At 35.4% G+C, this 20,227-nt stretch overlaps 1 protein-coding gene across 1 annotated transcript; it reads right to left on the bottom strand.

Moving 5' to 3' along the window:
- Positions 1–214: 214 nt before the first annotated feature.
- On the bottom strand, positions 215–1,421 carry LOC147556491 (uncharacterized). Its single transcript, XM_086663304.1, has one exon. The coding sequence runs from the start codon at positions 1,115–1,117 to the stop codon at positions 515–517; it is 603 nt and encodes a 200-aa protein (XP_086519430.1). The 5' UTR covers positions 1,118–1,421; the 3' UTR covers positions 215–514.
- Between the last annotated feature and the right edge of the window lie 18,806 nt (positions 1,422–20,227).

The following is a 20,227-nucleotide window of genomic DNA, read 5'->3' as shown; positions in this document are numbered from 1 at the left end:
AACTTAAAAGTTAGGGTAAGCCACTTTCATAGATTTTACTCCAAACTGTGTATGAATCTGTAGTAGATGATATATATCTATATATATATATATATATATATATATATATATATATATATATATATGTGAATCACGACTCATGCTATACTCATCAAAATAGGGATTGTACTCAAGAACACAAAAGCAAGAAGACATAGACAAAAGCAAGAAGATATAGACAAATATTACCGTATCATATGCAAGAACCCACTTAAATTAAACAATTTAGTTACTCACCATAATGATTAGAAAAAAGAACACTACAAAAAATAATTTTCAGAATCAATTTTTACCTAATAAAATTAAAAGACATAGAATTAAGTAATTACAATGAGTGGAAGCTAGGTCTCTAATGTTCCTCTGAGAAAACTTTTTGGCTAAACATTTTTTACACCCTCAAATCTCAAAGAGTTTAATTAACTAGCAAAAAATTAATACAGAAATTAATAAAAATTGAAATAAATTAAGTTAAAACTCAAAGCTTAAGAGACAAATCTAGCTGATTATCCTTCTGAATATTTTCTCTTCTAAAACTCTTTGACCAAGAACTTCCTTCTCCTTGTTGATTCAAACTAAAATTACCTATTATTTGATGTTGATCCTTCCTTCCATAACCTCCTGTTATTTCATAATTATCATTATCATCAAATCTACCTACATGATGATGGGCGTGTTCGAATCTAATCGAAGATTGATGATGATCATAAAGTACTTCACTAGCACCATACCCACCATTAAAAGAACCCAACCCACGGCTCGATCCACCGTGAGGGAGAACCATGGAACTCATTTGTCGGCTTTTCTTAGCTAAGCTTCGTTCGAGTTTATGAGCATTTTGATGACCACCCAAAGCTTGTGAACTGTAAAACTTTCTTTGACAATAGTTACACGAAAAAATCCGAGGTTGTTGATGTTGATCACCTCCAGCAGCTTGCATAGACGATGACGAAGATGAATTAGGTCGTTCGAGAAGTAGTTCAAGGTTGATGTTTTGATTATTATTATTTGATGTGGTGAAACCAAGAGAAGTATTGGGTTGGATTTCCATGGTGTTTAGTAGAAGAAGATGTACATGCATATGCTTCTAGTATTAGAGTAAAGAGAGAGGGACAGAGAGAGATGAAACCCTAGCTAGGTATCTAACAAAGAAGAAGATAGATTTGAAAGAAGTTATGGGTATCTACAAAAAACAGTCTAGTGATTGAGTTGTTATTCTAAAACCACAAAATGAGGTTGAGAATATGAGAAAGAAAGAGATGGGTATATGAAGCTTATAATTTCAGAACTTGTGAGGTAAGATGAAATGTGTTGATATAGAAAACAAGGTGATGATCGAAATAAGATGAAAGAGAGACATAAACTCAGCAAAAATCTATTAGGAATCCAACTTCTGTCCCCTCCATTTATGGCCATCATTTTAGCCTCTTGTCGGTTCATCTAAATGGTCTCATGGTATTTTATGTAATTTATTAGTGTTTAGGGTTTTAGATTTAGGTCACTTATTTTAAAAGTAGACATGACATGACCCCATATCCTAACCATAGGGAATCTTTTCAAACTTTGTATATGAAAAATATATTATAAGCATCAGTTTAACTCACTAAACATCTCATTATTTTAAACTCCTTGACTTGGATATATATATATAGTTTACAATATACTCTTAAACTTATACTGTTTTCTTTTTTAATTGTACTTGCATATATACAAAACTGTTGGAAATTAGTAATTTGTAATTTCCTATGTAACCCTTTGTTTTGGGAGAAATATTTAGATAGAGTCTTTTCTAAAGTAGAAATATCTAGAGAAGAATAGTCTAGAGAAGTTTGACTAAAAGATTAGTCTAAAAATTATATTAATTCTTTGTAAGTCCCAATGTGGAAATTTCTAGTCTTTACTAGTATGCTCTTATTTAGTATAAATAGAGGTAAGATGTGGGGTATGAAGGACATGAAGCATAGGAAGCACAAGAGAAGCAAATTAGAAATTGAATTGAAGAACTTATAGAGTAAGTTGTAAGAGTTGAAGGAGCTCTGTACGGGCTTCTAGCCCGTTCATCTCCAGATTTTAATATAGTTAAATATATTACTATATGTCTAAATATTATAAATCTTATCTAGATATTTTCTCTCAATTATCGTCCCCTACAAGTGGTATCAGAGCCGAAGGTTCAATGTAAAGTCCTACAAAATATTCATCCAAGGTTAATTGGAAATTGAAAAATGGGTGTTGGTGTATCTCCATATTAGAAAGGAAGAAAGAAGAAGAAAAAGGCAACGGAAAAAAACGATGAATTCCTCACTACTGGCAAACAAAAAAAAACTTAAAATATGGTATTCCCACAAAGAAGAAAAAAGAAAGAAAGAGAGAGCAAGGAATAAGTGACTACCCAAAGAAAAGGTTTGTCCACCTGGTGGTGTGAATGAGAGAATCTCTTAAGAAGGAGAGACAAAAAAATTAGCAAAAAAAATATCAACAAACAGAAGACCCAAAAAGCAGGGTTGAGTTATAGCAATTAAATTCAGAACCTCTGAATCCAAGTGATCAAGTTCAATAGGTTGTGAAAAGCCTCTGAATCTAAAATTGATCAAGCTCGTATCAACAAAAAAAAAAGTAAAGCATCTGCATGAAAATACGACCAAAGTTGTCGTTTGAGCACACAAGGTAAGAAAACGAAAAGTGGGATATTAATTTATGACGATTATGGAGAGAAATAGTGTTTCGTATTTCTTTCAAGGATGTCCTAAGTAAGATATTGCAGAAGTCTCATTGCTCATTTAAAAATATGCCGCCAACTAAAGCGAGCAAATGCAAACATATTGCGAAGTTGTTGAGTTAATAGTTTTGGCCTGAATTGAAATCAGAAGGAGAAAACCATCATCCAAAGAAGATTAATGCAGAAAATGGTGCTTCAAGAATTTTCAAAAATTCAAGGACTCGATAAAAATTACAAATTAAGAAGGGGTGTTGGAAATTAGTAATTTGTAATTTCCTATGTAACCCTTTGTTTTGGGAGAAATATTTAGATGGAGTCTTTTCTAAAGTAGAAATATCTAGAGAAGTTTGACTAAAAGATTAGTCTAAAAATTATATTAACTCTTTGTAAGTCCCAATGTGGAAATTTCTAGTCTTTACTAGTATGTTCTATATTTAGTATAAATAGAGATGTGGATATGAAGGACATGAAGCATAGGAAGCAAATTAGAGATTGAATTGAAGAAGTAAGTTGTAAGAGTTGAAGGAGCTCTGTACGGGCTTCTAGCCCGTTCATCTCCAAATTTTAATATAGTTAAATATATTAATATATGTCTAAATTTATTATAAATCTTATCTTGATATTTTCTCTCAAATATCGTCCCCTACAAACAACACTAAGAGAGCCACCAAAACATCTGGACCGAAAACTGAAACTAATGGCTATCATTTACAGAGAGAAAGTCGATTGAGAGAGGGAGAAAATTACTTCCATTGATGGACTAAACTTGATCGGCTTTAGAAACTAAAACGAGAGAGAATCACAATCCGATTCGACCAAAAAACCATAGAGAGATTTTGAGCTATTTATAGCACTGCCTTTTAGTTAGCTATAGGCACAACTTATCTTATTTTGCACCTGAGTCGCATCATCTACTCTCTTCTTTCACATACCTCGTTGAGCACATGGTGAAACAAGACGAGCAATTTGCCACAAAGTGAAGAACCATAGCCTTAACTAGACCCCTTGTGAGAACAACAGTTTTGTTGGTCATCATTTGACTGATGTCACTAAGTCAAGAAATGACTAAAAGCTCAACGGATCAACTCACATCAAGCTAACAGTGGGGGTCGAATCCGAAAGAGGTCTGTCACTCAAGCCCAAAATTAAGGAGTCGACACAATTGTCCTAGGCGCGTTTAACCCCTGTTCTGACTCAAATACAACCATATTTGCCCTGAGTTTAAGAGAAGAATAGGGGAGTGCACGTTGGCAGGTCGATACCTTGATCCCGAAACATGGGGGTAGAAGCATGGCTAATGCTTACCGACTTAATTCCAAATCTAATCAAAGACCCCAATCGGTGAGGATCTTAAGTTTTTTGTAAACTTGTGCTTCAAGAGTCTTTCAAATCGGAAACATTACCTATCAAGAATCCCTAATATCTTCAGACTACGAAATGATAGTTTCAATCCAACACGGTGGATCTCAACCGTCTCATCGTCGCCTCCTTGAAGTAGGTCAAAGCAGCCTATAAAAGGTGATCAAATCGTTTAAAGCAGACACGTTGAAAAACACATTCAACACATATCGAGTCAGTCTTAAAAGGGTCACTCAATATTTAATACTTTAAATGGCAAGGGCAACCTGTCTGTCTTGAGCGTTAGATAGGTTTCCGAGCTCCTTGAAGTTTTAACCCCCAGATCTAAATGAATAAAGCGGGCGATTCAACATAACAGTCTCAAAGTGGGATTCAACATCACGGTCTCACTATCCCAACTGGTACCAGAAAGACCAAAATTTGACTTCAGCAAGTTTGTTGTTCAACATAAGGAACATGACGAGTTTTTAGCCTTCCCACACCAACTAGATCACTAATGAAGTGATTATTTACTTCAATGTATTTAGTGCCTACATCATACATGGGATTTGCAATTATGTTCTTTGCTCCAATATTATCACAGTGAATGACAAATGCAAAAGTGAAAGGATGATGAAGCTCATAGCGCAAGTAAGAGACCAAAGCATTTAAGCAGTTGAAACATATATGACCTTATAGTCTCCCTAGTGGAAGACTTAGCATCTGTTGGTTGCTTTTTGGAGCACTAGGAGAGCAGTGACTTACAAAAAACAAGATAAATTTCAGTAGTACTCCTTTTGGTGTCACGACAACCTGCCTAATCTAGGTCAAAATGTCAAACTAGTTGAGAAATGTCACCCTTGTGGTGACATCAATGATTCAATCAACCGTCTCTTTAACATATTTTACAATATACTTCCTGAACTAAACATGAGATCAACTTTTGGGCCCACCTTCACTCTTAGCGCCCCACAGACTTCGCAGTCTGAGGGCACATGAATTGAACCTAGTTGATACCAATTGGGTTTGAACAACACGGACTCAGACCCGCTCGAGTACTCTCGGCCTAGACAGTCTGATACCCACAAGGATTGCCAAGAGAGGAGGGACAAAAACAAAAAGATACGGCGCCTATAGAGGCACCTAAGGGTACGTTTATAAACGCCCTCATTTACTCATGCCCACTTTCTCTCTTCACGCCACACGGACTAGGCAAGTCCAAGGGCATTCAAACTAGATCTAATTCATTCTGGGCTTCAACTTCACGAACTCAGACAAATTCAATAGTCACGAGAGGTGCGAAAAGTGAAGGCGGACTTGAGTAAAAAATGAAGCGGGCCGTTACAGGCACCCTTTGATTAATGGAAGCAACTGCAGATAGGGCTGGTAAAACGGTCCGAAAATTCGAAACCCGACCCTAACCGACCGATCTGAGACGACCTAACGCCCGAGAAGCACCCGACTCAAGCGTATCCGACCCGAAATATCGGTCGGTCGTGGGCGGGACACGGGTAAGGCCTCTTACCCGAGTCCCGACCCATTACACCCGCCCATTGTACGACCGCCCGAATCTAACGCGTTACCCGTCTGCCCGACCCATAACTTGACCGATTAATCCTAAACCCATTAGCCTGATTTATATGATCCAACGACTGAGAATCACCAGGCGTTAGATCAAAATATCTTCTTTATAAATACAACCAAAACCCTCCTCTCACTCTTTAGAAACCTAACCTTACTGCCTCATCCTCTCACTTGTTTGTAAACTAACCAATATCTTGTTTATAAACCAACCATTATCTTGTTTAAAATCAACCGAGTATGGCTTAGAGCCTTAAGAGGTAAGACAACAATTCCACCCTCCTCCACCATTCTTCATTTATTCCATTCCCTCCACCATCTTCAACTAAGTATGGCTTAGACCATTCACTGTTTGGTTGAGTTACAACCCAAAACTGATCAGATCACACACTGTTAGACCACTCACTGTTCACCTATCAGACCACCACCTTGTCGGATTCACTGTTTTCGCCCCTTCTTTCATATCAAACCACTAACAGTTCTAATCAACGATCTAAATGGTTAGTAATCTATATTCTAACCGAAGTTTATAATTCTAAATTGAGGTGGTTTCAGACTAACATACCTATTCGTGAAAGTTCGACCAATACGCCGATGATCGTTGGATCAAATGAGGCGCTTTGAAGCTTTAGAACTTCACTTTAGATCTGATTTCTATATTGTTTATTATATTTTTATGTTGAATGATGTAAAATAAATCAAAGAATGATCACGTGTTTTTCGTTTTTTTTGTTATGTTAAGCGATTCATGTAGATCCATCTCCGAAACAAGGGGTGGAATCGGTCCGGACTGTCCGTGGACACACCTGCTTTCAGTCCGGATGGAACGGACGAAACTCCACTTTGACCGTTCGGACTGGCGGACTAAACAAATTTTTCTCTCTGATTGTCTGACCGTGTCCTGTTAGCATATCCAAACATGCCGGGCAGCGACCGGTCGGGCGTCGGGTTAGAAGGCCTAAAGCCCTAAACAAATACAAACATTCAAAATTTACTCAAGTAACAAATTTACAGTTATAAGAATACAACTTAATACAATACAAAGTTCATCTACAATATGAAGATCTAACAGTGCTAAATCTCCATATGAATTAAAAAGGATGTTGCATAAGATAAAGGCAGTAATGTTGTTCAGTTGTTGTATCCTGAAAAACCCAAAAAAAAAAATCAAGAATGATTTAAACAAAAAAACAGAATAATAAGGATGATATAAATAAAAAAAAACAAAATAATAAAGATTTGAACAACAAAAACGGAAAGTTACGTAAGTGCTTACCTAGTTCAGATCAACAAGATCTGAAGATGAGAAGATGCATGGTCAGGATCATTAGATCATATGATGTATTGACATGGTCATCGCAAAAAAACATAAGAGAAAATAAGATGACATAAGAAAAAGAGAGAAGCAAATAGAGATTCGAAACTAAAATAAAATAAAGAAAGAAGAAAATATAGATTGAAAGTTAAAATACAAATAAACAAAGAAGACAATAGAGATTCGAAGGAATACAGATAAACAGAGAAGAAAATCTCTTACCCAGTTTAGATCTGAAGATGAGTATATCGAACAAAAAGATGAAGAGGATAAGTATATGTTACCGAGTTGATCGAACAGTTGAAGCCTTGAAGGTTGAAGATCAGGGTTGAACCCGAAACGAAATTCGGTTGAACTTGAAGGATGAAATCATTAAGAACAATGGAAAACTTGAAGACTAAAGATTAGGGATTTAGAGAAGACTTTTCACTCTCGGCTCTAGATCTAGGGTTAGGAATTTGGGAATGAGAAGAGAAGAGGTCAGGAGATGAATAATATGATTTTAGGTTTTCTTTTTTACTTATATACTAAATCATTTACAAATCTAACGACTCAAATATAACCCTAAGAAATCTAAGGGTCGGTAATCTTTCGAACTAGGGGCGGTAAAACGGGCCTGCCTATATGGACGGGTATTTGGACGGACGGACATGCCTTCTCTTAAGCGGACGGGCATGGGCGGACCTCCGGGTAGACCCTCTTGTCCGCGACCGTCCGCTGGAGCCTTATCGGTCGGACGGGCAGTCGCGGCCTCTTTGCGGCCGCGGGCGGTCACGGGCGGGTCCGATTTTCGAACCAAATTCCCAACCCTATCTGAAACAAATCCTAACTTAAGGATCTGTTTGATCAAACAGATCATGTCTGTTTCAGAGATGAATCATATTTGATGTAATTTTTGTTTTTTTTCATGTTGATATTGTTAAATGATGGATGTTGATGATAGTGTATGTGATGGATGATGATGAAAGTTGTAGATGCATCTCTGAAACAGATCCTAACTTAAGGATCCGTTTGATCAAACAGATCTCAGCCGTTGAATCTGTTTGATCAAACATATCTTTTCTGTTTCAGAGATCCATCATAGTGGATGTAATTTTCTTTTTTCTTTTTTTGATGTTGGTATTATTATATGGTGGATGGTGATTAAATAAAAAATGTGAAACATCTCTGAAACAGATTTTGATCAAACAGATCATGTCTGTTTCAGAGATGGAATCACATATGATGTATTTTTTTTCTTTTTTGATTTTGATGATATTATTATATGATGGATGGTGATTAAATCAGAAATGTGAAACATATCTGAAACATATTTTGATCAAACATCATGTCTGTTTCAGAAATGAAATCACATATGATGTAATCTTTTTTCTTTTTTGATGTTGGTACAATTATACGATGGATGACGATTCTACCAGAAATGGATGAAATTCAGTTTAATTTATTGATATTTTTAATTAAGGTTTTTTATATTATTTTGAATACAAAAAGTCCGCGACCCGTCCGCCCGAGTCCGTTAGAGCCCGATCGGGCTCTCCGACAAACCTGGACCGCGGGGACAAAAATATCCATGTTTGTCCTGCCCAATTTACCTGATAGCCCGATCAGACATTACACCATCGAACTCGATTCGCTCGTACCCACGAAGGAAGAATCAGAACTTACCGAACCCGCCAGATTCCCACCCCTAACTGTTGATATGAAAAGGGGTGGCTTAGATACCTCGGGCTGCAAATAATCAATCATGCCAAGTGGCATAACTAGGTGGTGTTCACAAAGCCCGTTCTGAATAAAATAACGTGACATAAAATTATAAAAATGAACTCCCATCTAATTATATGGTCTATCAAATTTCGTGTCCAATCATAACTCAAGTACTACATCACTTGTGGATTAGTTTTCAATCCTAAACACTCAACTCTCAATAGAAAGAGACTGTTTCGTTTGGATTTAGAGTCATTAAGAGTGGTAAATGATTGGGTTAATTCCATTTTGGCCCCCTAAAGATAACTAACTTCTAATTTAACCCCCTTTTTCATATTTCGTCATTTTTTTCTGTCAACTGTCAATGAGCTAGATTTTTTTACCTAAAATACCCCTGCCTGTTACTTTTTGTCAGCTGAAAATATTTGTAGTCTCAAGAATCATTATGATTTGTCAAATCAATTTATTTTCTAAAATTTTCAAAATTTACTTTTTCCCTCTCTCTCTCTCTCCCTTCAATGAATTAATAAATATCCATTAATAATGTATGGTCAAAGTTTCCAAATCAAAGCAAAATGGGTTGAATTTACTTTACTAATAGGTCGTATATGATTCTTGCACCTAAAGCCATTGTAGTCATGTAATGTCCAATAAGGTTGAAGCAATAATTGGGTTGAATTTAAATAACACCATCTGACTTGTCTAATACTTGGTAACAATTTGAAGACTATGCACTTTGCCAAAGATCAATTTGATTCTCCTAGTTTTACGGATTATGATGGCTCAAATTACATTTACACATTATGATGGCTCAAATCAGATTTATGGTTCACCCACAAAACCTACCAAGTCATCATTGCTCCTGGTTCTTATCATCTCCATGATAAAAAGGGATAACATCTTATTGATCTTGGTGGATAGTAAATTCCAAAATGGGAAAAAAAAACCAAAAACACTAACAATGGTGAAATCCAGTATAATATAATCTTTGAACATGAAAAAAAAAGAAAGAATAAATCTTTCACTGCCTTGTTGCTGAGAGGGTTGGCAGTTTCAGTCTCCATTCAAGAACAAGATACAATAGAACCCAGGTAAGATTTCCTCAAAAACATCCTCGTAGGTGCATCTCTCTAGTATACATGTAAATGGAGTTTGGGTTGTGAAATGTGGCATACTTTGAAGTTAAAAACCTGAATTTAGGTTCTAAGGTGAAGGTTCTTCATATTGTAGTAATGGCTTCTTCTTGGTCTTTACTTGATTTAAGAGAGATAGAGAGAGAGGGAAATCTTGAGTAACACATCCATTAATAGAATGTTTTCCATTACTTGATACAGTATTAGATAGAGAGAGGAAAAAAAAGTAAAATTTGAAAATTAAAAGAAGTAAATTGATTGACATGTTATAATTAGTCTTGGGACTCTAAATATCTTAGGTTGAGAAGAAATACAGTCAGGGGTATTTGTGGTAAGAAAATGTCAGCTCACTAACATTTAACTGACTAAAAGACGAAAAAATGAAAAATGGGGCCAAGTTGAAAGCTGGTCATCTTTAAGGGGTTATTTTGGCGAGTTGGTCATCTTTATGGGGCTAAAATGGAATTAACCCTAAATGATTCACATGTATGAAAAGGGTCTTTTTTAAGAGCTACAATTATTTCCTAACATGGAAGTACAAAAGTCATTACAGGAAATGATTCAGAGATAATAAATAAGCTTTAAGGAGCCTAAACTAGTCCACCTGACGTACCTTTATTTTATTTTTAGCTAAATTTACTAATTATATATTTTTATTTTTGTTGAATCGACTCTTGAATTATCAGGTTGGAGAGTGAGTGTTCGACCAATACACCAAAAATTAATAGACTTAAAAAACATAAAAGAACTAGACCGGTTTCTAAATAAGGGTTTTTCAAGAGGTGAAAAATGTTAATTTTAGGTCAAATAATTGGTCATCAATCTTTCCACTAAAATCACTATTTCTAGAAATTTGGAATATTGTAAAATCAAAAGAAAGTTAAATAAAGGATGAAGTAGTTGATCAAATCGTCAATGATGTTTTGAAATTTTCAGCTGAGTGGTGAACTCGAAGACGACACTGTTAGTGTAAGTAATCAACTCGTTCAACACCCTCACAACGGCATCTTCATATCGTTTTCATTTTGATATTTGACAACAGAAATCTAGAAAACTGACAAAGACGGTAAAGTCATTGGACGCACAAGATTAGATGGAAGCAGTCCCATACATGTCTCTCTCAATTCTTTTATATCTATCAAGAATTCGATAGTTATGTGGTATATAATTTATAAGAGACTTCCAACGTATTGTAGATAAACTATAATTAAGGACATGATTATTGGGAGTATGCGTTATCTTTGTAATAAAGATAATGAAATCTTAGATCGTTTCTTCTTAGTATGTTCTATTGTACGAAGTTTAGTATGGTCTTTGTCAACATAGATTAGCCATCAACCATCGAATTTCGATTCCTTAACTGTACATGGAATTGGAAGTGGTAGAAGCTGAACACCATGAAGGATTTCTAAGGTTATGTTTACATCCCGCACCAGTTTGGAGGCAATTCGATCAATCACGAAGAAATCATATGAAAGTGTCATAGTACTTATCAATTGACATGTTGATAAGATTGTAATTTGTAGTTCTTCTTTGTTCTTTTCTCATGTGCATTGATTAGTGTCATGTTGACACAACATATTAAGAGGGATGGACACTGGGTCCCAATATTATAGGGTCAATGGGTGCAAAAGACCACCCATAATTTGAAATAAGATTTAAGTGTCGCATGAGTAATATACTTCCCTAATTCTTTTCATAATTCCAATACCTAAGATATCCACTAGTTTTCTCATAAAAAGAAAAAAAAAATAATAAAAAAATGATATCCACTAGTTAAAAGTTGCCCAAACACTCATTCTTTTACTATGCCTTTTAATCCAAACTCAAACCACTCTCCTTCCCTCTTTCATTTCTTTCATCATATCTCTTTTTCTAAAATTCTTTTACTCAAAATCCTCTTTATTTCAAGTTTCATGAATCCACCACCCTCTCACTCCTTTCCCATCTGCTTTCTTTCATCAACTTTCCCATCTCCTTCCCATCTGCTTTCTTTCATCATATCTCTTTTACTATGCTTTCTTTAAAAAAAAAAAAAAGTTCAAAACAAAATATGTGAATTGATTTTGAGTTGAATAACCACAGACATAACTTGGTATTAGAGCTAGGGGTCACGCGTGATAGGCTTAAAAGTCACATGCACTCCACATCACCCGGAAAAAAATACGTGTTAAGTAACCACGCCAAACTTGATGGGGCGTGTGAGAATAGTCCCACATGAGAGAATGGTTATCTAGCAACCAAAAATATAATGTCTAGATCCTCTCACTCATTGCCAATTGGTTTTGAGTTGGATGACCACGAACTTAACAAATGAGGGAAGAGGACCTAGACATTAGATTCTTAGTTGCTAGAACAATTTATGTCTAGAAAACGAGCATGATATATTAATGTATTTCTGCAAAAATATTCTATATTTTTGTAGCATTTTCTTAATTTTAACAACATAGTTATGTTTTGTAATTTTCCGACTTATCTATGAAATCTTTACGTTTTTGATATTCTATGAGCAAATTTGTTAAGTAGTCGGCAAGACCCTCAAATTTTTTTAGTATTTCTTTGGTTTAGCATAAATTGTGGCAGCACTACCAACAAATTCTAAACTTTGAAAAATTCATCATATTTTTCAAACATAAATACGTCGCTACAGAGTGGTTTTAACTATAGTAGAAGTGTACAGATTTCTCGTAAAGTGTTACATTTTTATTCTTTTACACTCATATTTTCTTATAGTTCCATGTTTATTTGTTACGTTAATGCACACATTATCCGATCATTAGACGGATTTTGGCAAATAAAATTTTATTGACTCTTACATAACTAAAAAATAATCATTAGGTCTTATCTCCACCCATGTTGGCCAACTGTTAGAGCTAAGGATGTATTTAGAGCATAGCTAAATGTTTCCACCATTTTGTACCAAACCTTGAGCATTTGACTAATTTGTCTTAACATTTTAACAATTTGTATGAAATCAACTTTTTCTACTTCATCTCTTATATATTTCTTTCAACATTTTGATTAATGTCTTACAATTTTACTTTCTTTTGTATGTATGAAAGTACTTAAAATTATCCCATACGAGTTTGTACCTTAGGGTCTAAGGTTTATGTCGTTGCTGGTTATAGTGCAAATTGATGATTTCTTTTAGATATTCAATAATGTTGTTAGAGTTCGAAAATTTTTGTCCAAATTTTTTGGTCGTTCTAGCATATTGATCCAACCCTTTAGTAATAACGTAATTTTTTTTTTTTGCTTCCTTGTGTATATATGGATGTATTGAAAGGTATTTTTCTAACTTTTTATGGCATACAGTCTAAGGTTTATGTGTATGGTTCTAAGTAACAGTGTACCTGTTTGGTGATTTTATATAAATACCAAATAATGTTGTTAAAGTGTAAAAAAAAATTGTAGACATACTAGCATTTTAGTCCAACCTTGTATCAATAACTTGATTTTTTCGCTTTCTGCGTATACGAAGATACTTAAATTTATTCCCAGTAGGTGTAGTTATTTCCCTAAGGGCCCGTGACTTAGGTACTAAGATTTATTTATACGGTTTTAGGTATAATTTACCTTGTGATTTTCTATAGAAACTCAATCTTGTGTTAGAATTTAAAAACTTATTTTGACATCATTGAGGATGTTTCTAATATTTTTGTGATATCTTCTTGCATTTTTCGTTATCTTTCAACATTTTTAACGTATTTCACGACATCGTTAAGCAGGATTTGAAAATTCTTTGTAATTATTTATAAATAATCCTTTATTTAAAAAAAGAAAACCAACAATTAGATAAGATTTGATAGTGAAAGAATATGGTCCTGCAATAGCTGCAAGTTCAGTGATCAACTATCATCAGACGGTCAAAAATCTTCCCTGACTGATTACTAAAGTGGAACCAAAATCCCACACATGCATGTTAGAAGTCAGATCATTAAACAACAATACAAAAGTACTGTTTTCTCTTCTGTATACATATATACTTGTTGCACCCCATTTACAGTGAATGTTTTAATTTACAAACCATGTCTTAAAATTTCAGAAACAAAGCACATGGAATTGTTTTATTTTCAATTTTAATATAAAAATAGACAGTTGACAGGTTTGAGATTTGTTGGTTTATATTATTATATGCATCAAAATTAGGGTAATATAATTAATTAATGTAGAGACTGGAGAGAGAAAGAGATGGAATGGGTATTGGATTAAAGAAATGGCTGAAAAAGAAGATAATGGGAGAGATCTAGTAATTGTTAATATGTATGTACTAACTAGGGTCGGCTATAATTGGGGGAAAAAATGTCTCTTCCACCAAAGACACAAGATATATCTAATTTGTATAACTATTAGAGAGAGAAATTTATTTGCACAATGTTTGGGTTGGCATATTGAGACCACTGTTTTCTTGTTTAGTCCAACTTCTCTCTTAAAATCATATAGTATCATATTTGTATCACCTAATGGGATGTCTCATCTCATGCATGACTTCTCTCTCTTTGTATTCCAACTTCCAAACAAATTAAAACCAAGTTGTATTAAGAATCTTAGATCCTTGTTATTGATTTTGGTAAGGGGCAGGTGAAATTTTACTTATTTTATTTAATTGTTTATGTCACTGCGCATTCATTTCAAATTTTAATAAGAATGGAAAAAACATCTATTGTTGCATGTGCTAAACATATCGAAAAGTTGACTAGGAATATAAAATCTACGGTTACTTTAATGATTGCTTTAGTTTTGAGTTGGATATCCACAAATTTTGTATAAGAACTATAAAAGTGTCCAAAACTCAACCATGCTCATGAAAGAGAAGTTTATAGTCCAAGTATACAGTCTACTCCAATGGTAAATAAGATATTTAACCGAGAAGAAGATGTTATCCTTGGAGCATGGTTTGTCTTCGAAAATGGTTTCATTCATGAACTTTAAAATAGACCAAATGATAACTTTGGGAATCATATTAAGTATAATCTTCTTGTGCTTGTTCCCCTTTATGTCTTTCCAAACTGAAATGGCAGCTGAGACCTCTCTTCCTCAAAACATACTTTTTCCAAACAAGCTGCCCATAAGAGCAAACTGATTCTCATAGGAATGTTGTTCTCCAGAGATCTTTGTAAATGTACGGGTGATCCAGAGACTTACTGGAGAGGAGAATGTAGGTCTCACTACTCGATTGAATTAGGGAGAGTCTACAAATCTAATTATAAGGACGTTATTTCGAATTAAAGTTAAATTAGGACATAGACAAAACTTGAGATAAAAGGTAATAATTAACCGAAGTTTGAGGAAATGAGAGGCTACATATGCTAGAAATTAAAATATTCATCTCCAAATAATAAAGGAAAAAAGTAGAATGTTGTTTAGACAAAAAATGAAGAAGAACAACTGAATTTACTTCATTGACTTAAAATTAAACTACAAACAAGATCTATTTATAATCGGAAGTTTAACCCATTAACTATGACTACTACTAACATGATCCCCACTAACTTAGCCATGAACTTCGTTAAGGAAATAACTTACCATCAAATTGACCCACTAATCTATTATATTAAAACAGCTCGGTCGGTTACTCAAGGTATAAGTCTGACCATCCATTTTTTTACATCAGACGGATGAAAAAAATTCTAAAATTTATTCCTACTTTTTTTTTATTGAGACAAATTTATCCCTACTTTAACATCTCAAAAACCAACTATTCCTATTTTTTCTCCCACGATATTTCCTTCGCCAAATCGAGAGGCGACCTACCACAACGGCGTTAGCCAAGAGGGATCTACCGCGCCCGTAGGGCGCGGTGGGAACCTAGTTACTTACAAACTAAAACAAATTCATATTACCACGTACTGAGTTAGTGGGTAATTACATTTGAGTTAACATTTGTGTTAACACCCTCTCTTAAACTCAAAAGGTATGACACCCAATTGAATCGACATCCAATGGCTTAGTGAAAATATCAGTTATTTGTTCTTCTGACTTGTTAAACTTCACATCAATCTTTCACAGGCTCACGAATGTAATTATGTCGTTGTGTTTACTTGTTTCAGGAAGTACCAACTTATTTGTTAGAGAAATTTTTGATTTGTTTGATAAAAAATAGTGGTTGGAAATACTTGCTTCTGATTCAGTTCATCAAGTAGACGTCCTTACCAAACTACTTAACTTGCAATTGAAGTTATAGCTATATATCCAACTTCTGCCGTTGACATTGCACTTACATGTTTTTTTGATGACCAAGAAAATGCACCTGAAAAATACAAGACCAGAAGTGTTTTTCTTGTCATTAATATTACCTGTCGAATCACTATCGGTAAAACCAACCAGATTAAAATACTCAGTAGGTGAATACAAAATTCCATGAGCTTGGGTACCTTTGATGTACCTCAAAATTCTCCCCACCACTCTCTCTGTCTTCTCCAAATAGGTCGCCCGCCGGAAAATTTTCCGGCCGGCAACCTGGAAAGATAGAAAAAACAAGAAGAATTTCACTCTCTCTAGAAACTCCGGCGAGGGGGTTTTCCTTCGCCGGAGTTCCGGTCTTTTGAAGAACAGACCGATCTGGTCTGAACATGTCTGTTCTTCAACATATTTGTTCCGGTATGTTCTTTAACAGACCAGAACTCCGGCGAAGGGAAACCCCTTCGCCGAAGTTTCTAGAAAGAGAGAGAGAGAGAGAGAGAGAGAGAGAGAAATTTTTATTTTTTTTATCTTTCCAGGTCGCCGTCCGGACAATTTTCCCACCGCCAACCTCGTCGGAGAAGACAGAGAGAGTGGTGGGGAGAGAGAGAGAGGTAAAAAAATATTCCCCCATAAAATAGTATTTGGACTTGGTAAAAGTATTGCCATAAAATATGTTTCCCCGGAAAATTTTCAAAATTTTGCATATTCCCTTTAAAATTTCACACTCCGGAAACTATTTAGCTTTCCCGAAAGCGCTGGCCAACTTATAATGTGACTACTATACGTGTTGAGAAAAGCGTAATCTTTCATCTTCACAATTTTCACTCAGATCTAATAAATTGCGGAAAATCAAGTTTTCTTATTCTCTTTTTAGGGTTCTGTATATATACATATAAAACTACCAAAATAAAAGGATCTTATCTTGATCAAAATAACAAGAAAATATACACATACAACTATTTTCATAAAATCTAAGATATTTCTAAACACATTCCTAAATACAATATTCTCCTAATATTCTCAATACTACATTCCTAAATATAGTATTACCAAATATTCTCAATACCACCTTCAAGTTGGAGCATGAAGGTCGCGAATGGCCAACTGGCGAAGAAGAAAATCGTACGGACGAGTCCCCAATGCCTTAGTGAAAATGTCATCGAGCTGCGAGTTGGACGGAACAAAAGATGGAGCAATAGTACCAGCAAGCAGTTCATCGTGAACTGTGTGACAATCAACTTCAATGTGTTTCTTCCTTTCATGAAAAATTAGATTTTGAGATAAATGTAGAGCCGTTTGATTATCACATTGAAGAGATGTAGGTTGTGGGTGTGACACGCCTGACACGCCAAGGTATGATAAAATGGATTTTAACCACTTCAATTCATAAGTGGTCATTGCCATGGACCAATATTCTGCTTCAGCGGAAGAGCGAGACACCTTGTGTTGTTTATTCGTCTTCCAAGAAATGGGTGAATCACCAAGAAAAACCACCCAACCAGTAAGAGATCTTCTGGTGAGTGGGCAACCAATCCAATATGCATCACACCATCCATGTAGTTGCAAATCACACTTGCTCTGCAAATGGATACCATGACCTGGACTACCCTTGAGATAACGAACAACCCCTAATGCCGCCTCCCAGTGATCTACTCGAGGTTGCTGCATAAACTGGGATAAGGCGTGCACACTTATGATAAATAAGGTTGAGTAAAACATAAATAAATCAACCGACCTACCAACCGATGATAGGGTTCTGGATCATCAAACTCTCGACTGGTAGATACGGTCAATCCATGATTTTGTCCCAACGGGAGAGCAGCTAGTCGAGCTCCGAGCAACCCGACTTTAGAAATAATGTCAAGCGTATATTTGCGTTGACACAACACATCCATCTGGACCACGAGCAACTTCAAGCCCAAAAAATGATCTAGAGTACCTAAATCTTCCATGTGAAAGCAATTACTAAGATAATCTTTAAATTTCTAAATATCGTCAAAGTGACTGCATGAAATAATAAGATCATCAATATATACTAAAACGTCAAGAAAAACGGAACCACGTCGTAGAATAAATGAGGAATAATCGGAATATGATTGACAAAATCTGTATTTCTTCAAAGAAGTAGATAATTTAGCAAACCAGCATCGTGATGCTTGTTTCAGCTCGACTTTCGTCCCACTCTCCACCTGAAACCCAGGCGGCATCTTCGTATATATACCTCTTCTATGAGATCACCATGGAGAAACGCATTATGTACATCTATTTGATGTACTTCTCAATTCCTTGCAGCTGCAACATCAAGAAATACCCTCACAATAATCATTTTAGCCACAGGAGAGAATATTTCCGAGTAGTCAATCCCTTCAATTTGGTGGTTCCCAAGAATTACTAGTTTGGCTTTCAATCGCTCAATAGTACCGTCGGAGTTATATTTCACCTTGTAGGCCCATTTACACCCTAGAGCTTTCAATCCCCCAGGGAATTCTTTGATTTCACAAGTCTCATTGGAAACCAAAGCATCAATTTCATGACGCATGGCATCCCGCCACCGGCTGTTGACAGCCTTAGGTTCTCGCTCCACTGTCATAGCTGCGAGAATATGGCTATGTCTTACAAAAAATTTATCGCGATTCACATATTTAGTTATAGGATAAGGACTACCTGAAGGATGTCGTGGTATGAGTGTAGATGGACTCACTTTTCGGGTTGCATTAGTTACATAATCACGAATTCTAACTTAAGGCTCTCTTCGTCATTTACCTTTGCCCAACTCTTCTTCATCATCACTTAGATTCAAATCCGTTGGCCCGTCTCTTGGACCAACTGACTACTTTAAATCTGCTTTGGTGCCCCCCTCAATATTATCTGCTTCGGTGCCCCCCTCAATATCGGAACCGACGTCTCTTCTAAACCAACAACGACGGGTTGAACTATCGATACTTCACTTGCTTCTAGATTAGATGTGTCAGCAAAAGGAAAAGTTCCTCAGAAAACACCATACCTCTATATACAAAAAAAAAAAATTTGTCCAAATCATATAAACACCAACCTTTTTTCCGATACGGGTATCCTATAAAAAAAATCATCTATTTCTACTAACAAATTTATCCCTGCTCTCATATGTGCATAACATAACGAACCAAATATTCTAAAGTGGTCATATGTGGGGTCCTTACCATATAATATAATATAAGGTGTTTTCCCGTTCAATACTAAAGATGGAGTCTGATTTATCAAATAACCTGCAGTTAATATGCATTCCCCCTAAAATTCAATGGGAATCGATCCTTGAAACCTAAGAGCTCTAGTCACATTTAAAATATGTTGATGTTTCCCCTCAACTTTTCCATTTTGTTGAGGTGTTCCAGCACAGGATGTCTGAAATACAATTCCTTCATCTAGAAAGTATTGACGTAGGCATGTAGATTCCGTTCCATTATCACTTTGTAATATTTGTACACGTTTCTCAAATTATCGTTCAACCATTGAGAAAAACATTTTCAATTTTTGAGGTCCTTCTTTCTTATCGACAAGTAAGTAAATCCAAACAACACGAGAAAAATCATCTACAATTGTTAAGAAATATGACGCACCACAAGTTGAGGTTGTCTTGTAAGGACCCCACAAATCACAATCAATCAGTTCAAAAATACTAAACATTTTTTTCTCACTAATAGAAAATTTATTTCTACTTTGTTTTGCTCTTTGACAAACATCACAATTCTGTTGTAAGCTATTATTACTACTAATACTACTTTGTTGAATGACAAGTTCAGGAATTAAATTTGTCACTTGAAGTGACGGATGACCCAAACGTTTGTGCCAAACATCAATAGGTTGTCATTTTATTTATCTTCAAAGCCTGTTCACCCCGTGGTATGCCCCGGAAATAATAGAGTCCATTACGTCTTTCACCCACACCAATTAGCATCCTCAAAGTGAGGTTCTCTATAACACACAACTTTTTAGTGAATCCGACAAAATAAAAATAGTCGTCGGTTAAATGTGAGACAGACATTAAATTGCAACTAAAAAATGACACATATAAGACATTTTCCATGACGAATTTTTCTTCAAGAATGATAGTTCCTTCTTTCTCGACCATAGTCACACTTCCGTCCAGCAGTTCCACGGCACATGAGTTGATCTCTCTCACATCACGAAGATCACCATAGGATCTTGTCATGTGGTTAGAAGCACCTGTGTCTATAATCC

This window comes from Eschscholzia californica, unplaced genomic scaffold (genome assembly GCF_041429995.1).
Source record: "Eschscholzia californica isolate CP2 unplaced genomic scaffold, dmEscCali1.0.p SCAF_2, whole genome shotgun sequence".
In the NCBI taxonomy this organism is placed as follows: Eukaryota; Viridiplantae; Streptophyta; class Magnoliopsida; order Ranunculales; family Papaveraceae; genus Eschscholzia; species Eschscholzia californica.
This window is presented reverse-complemented; position numbering and strand designations above follow the sequence as displayed.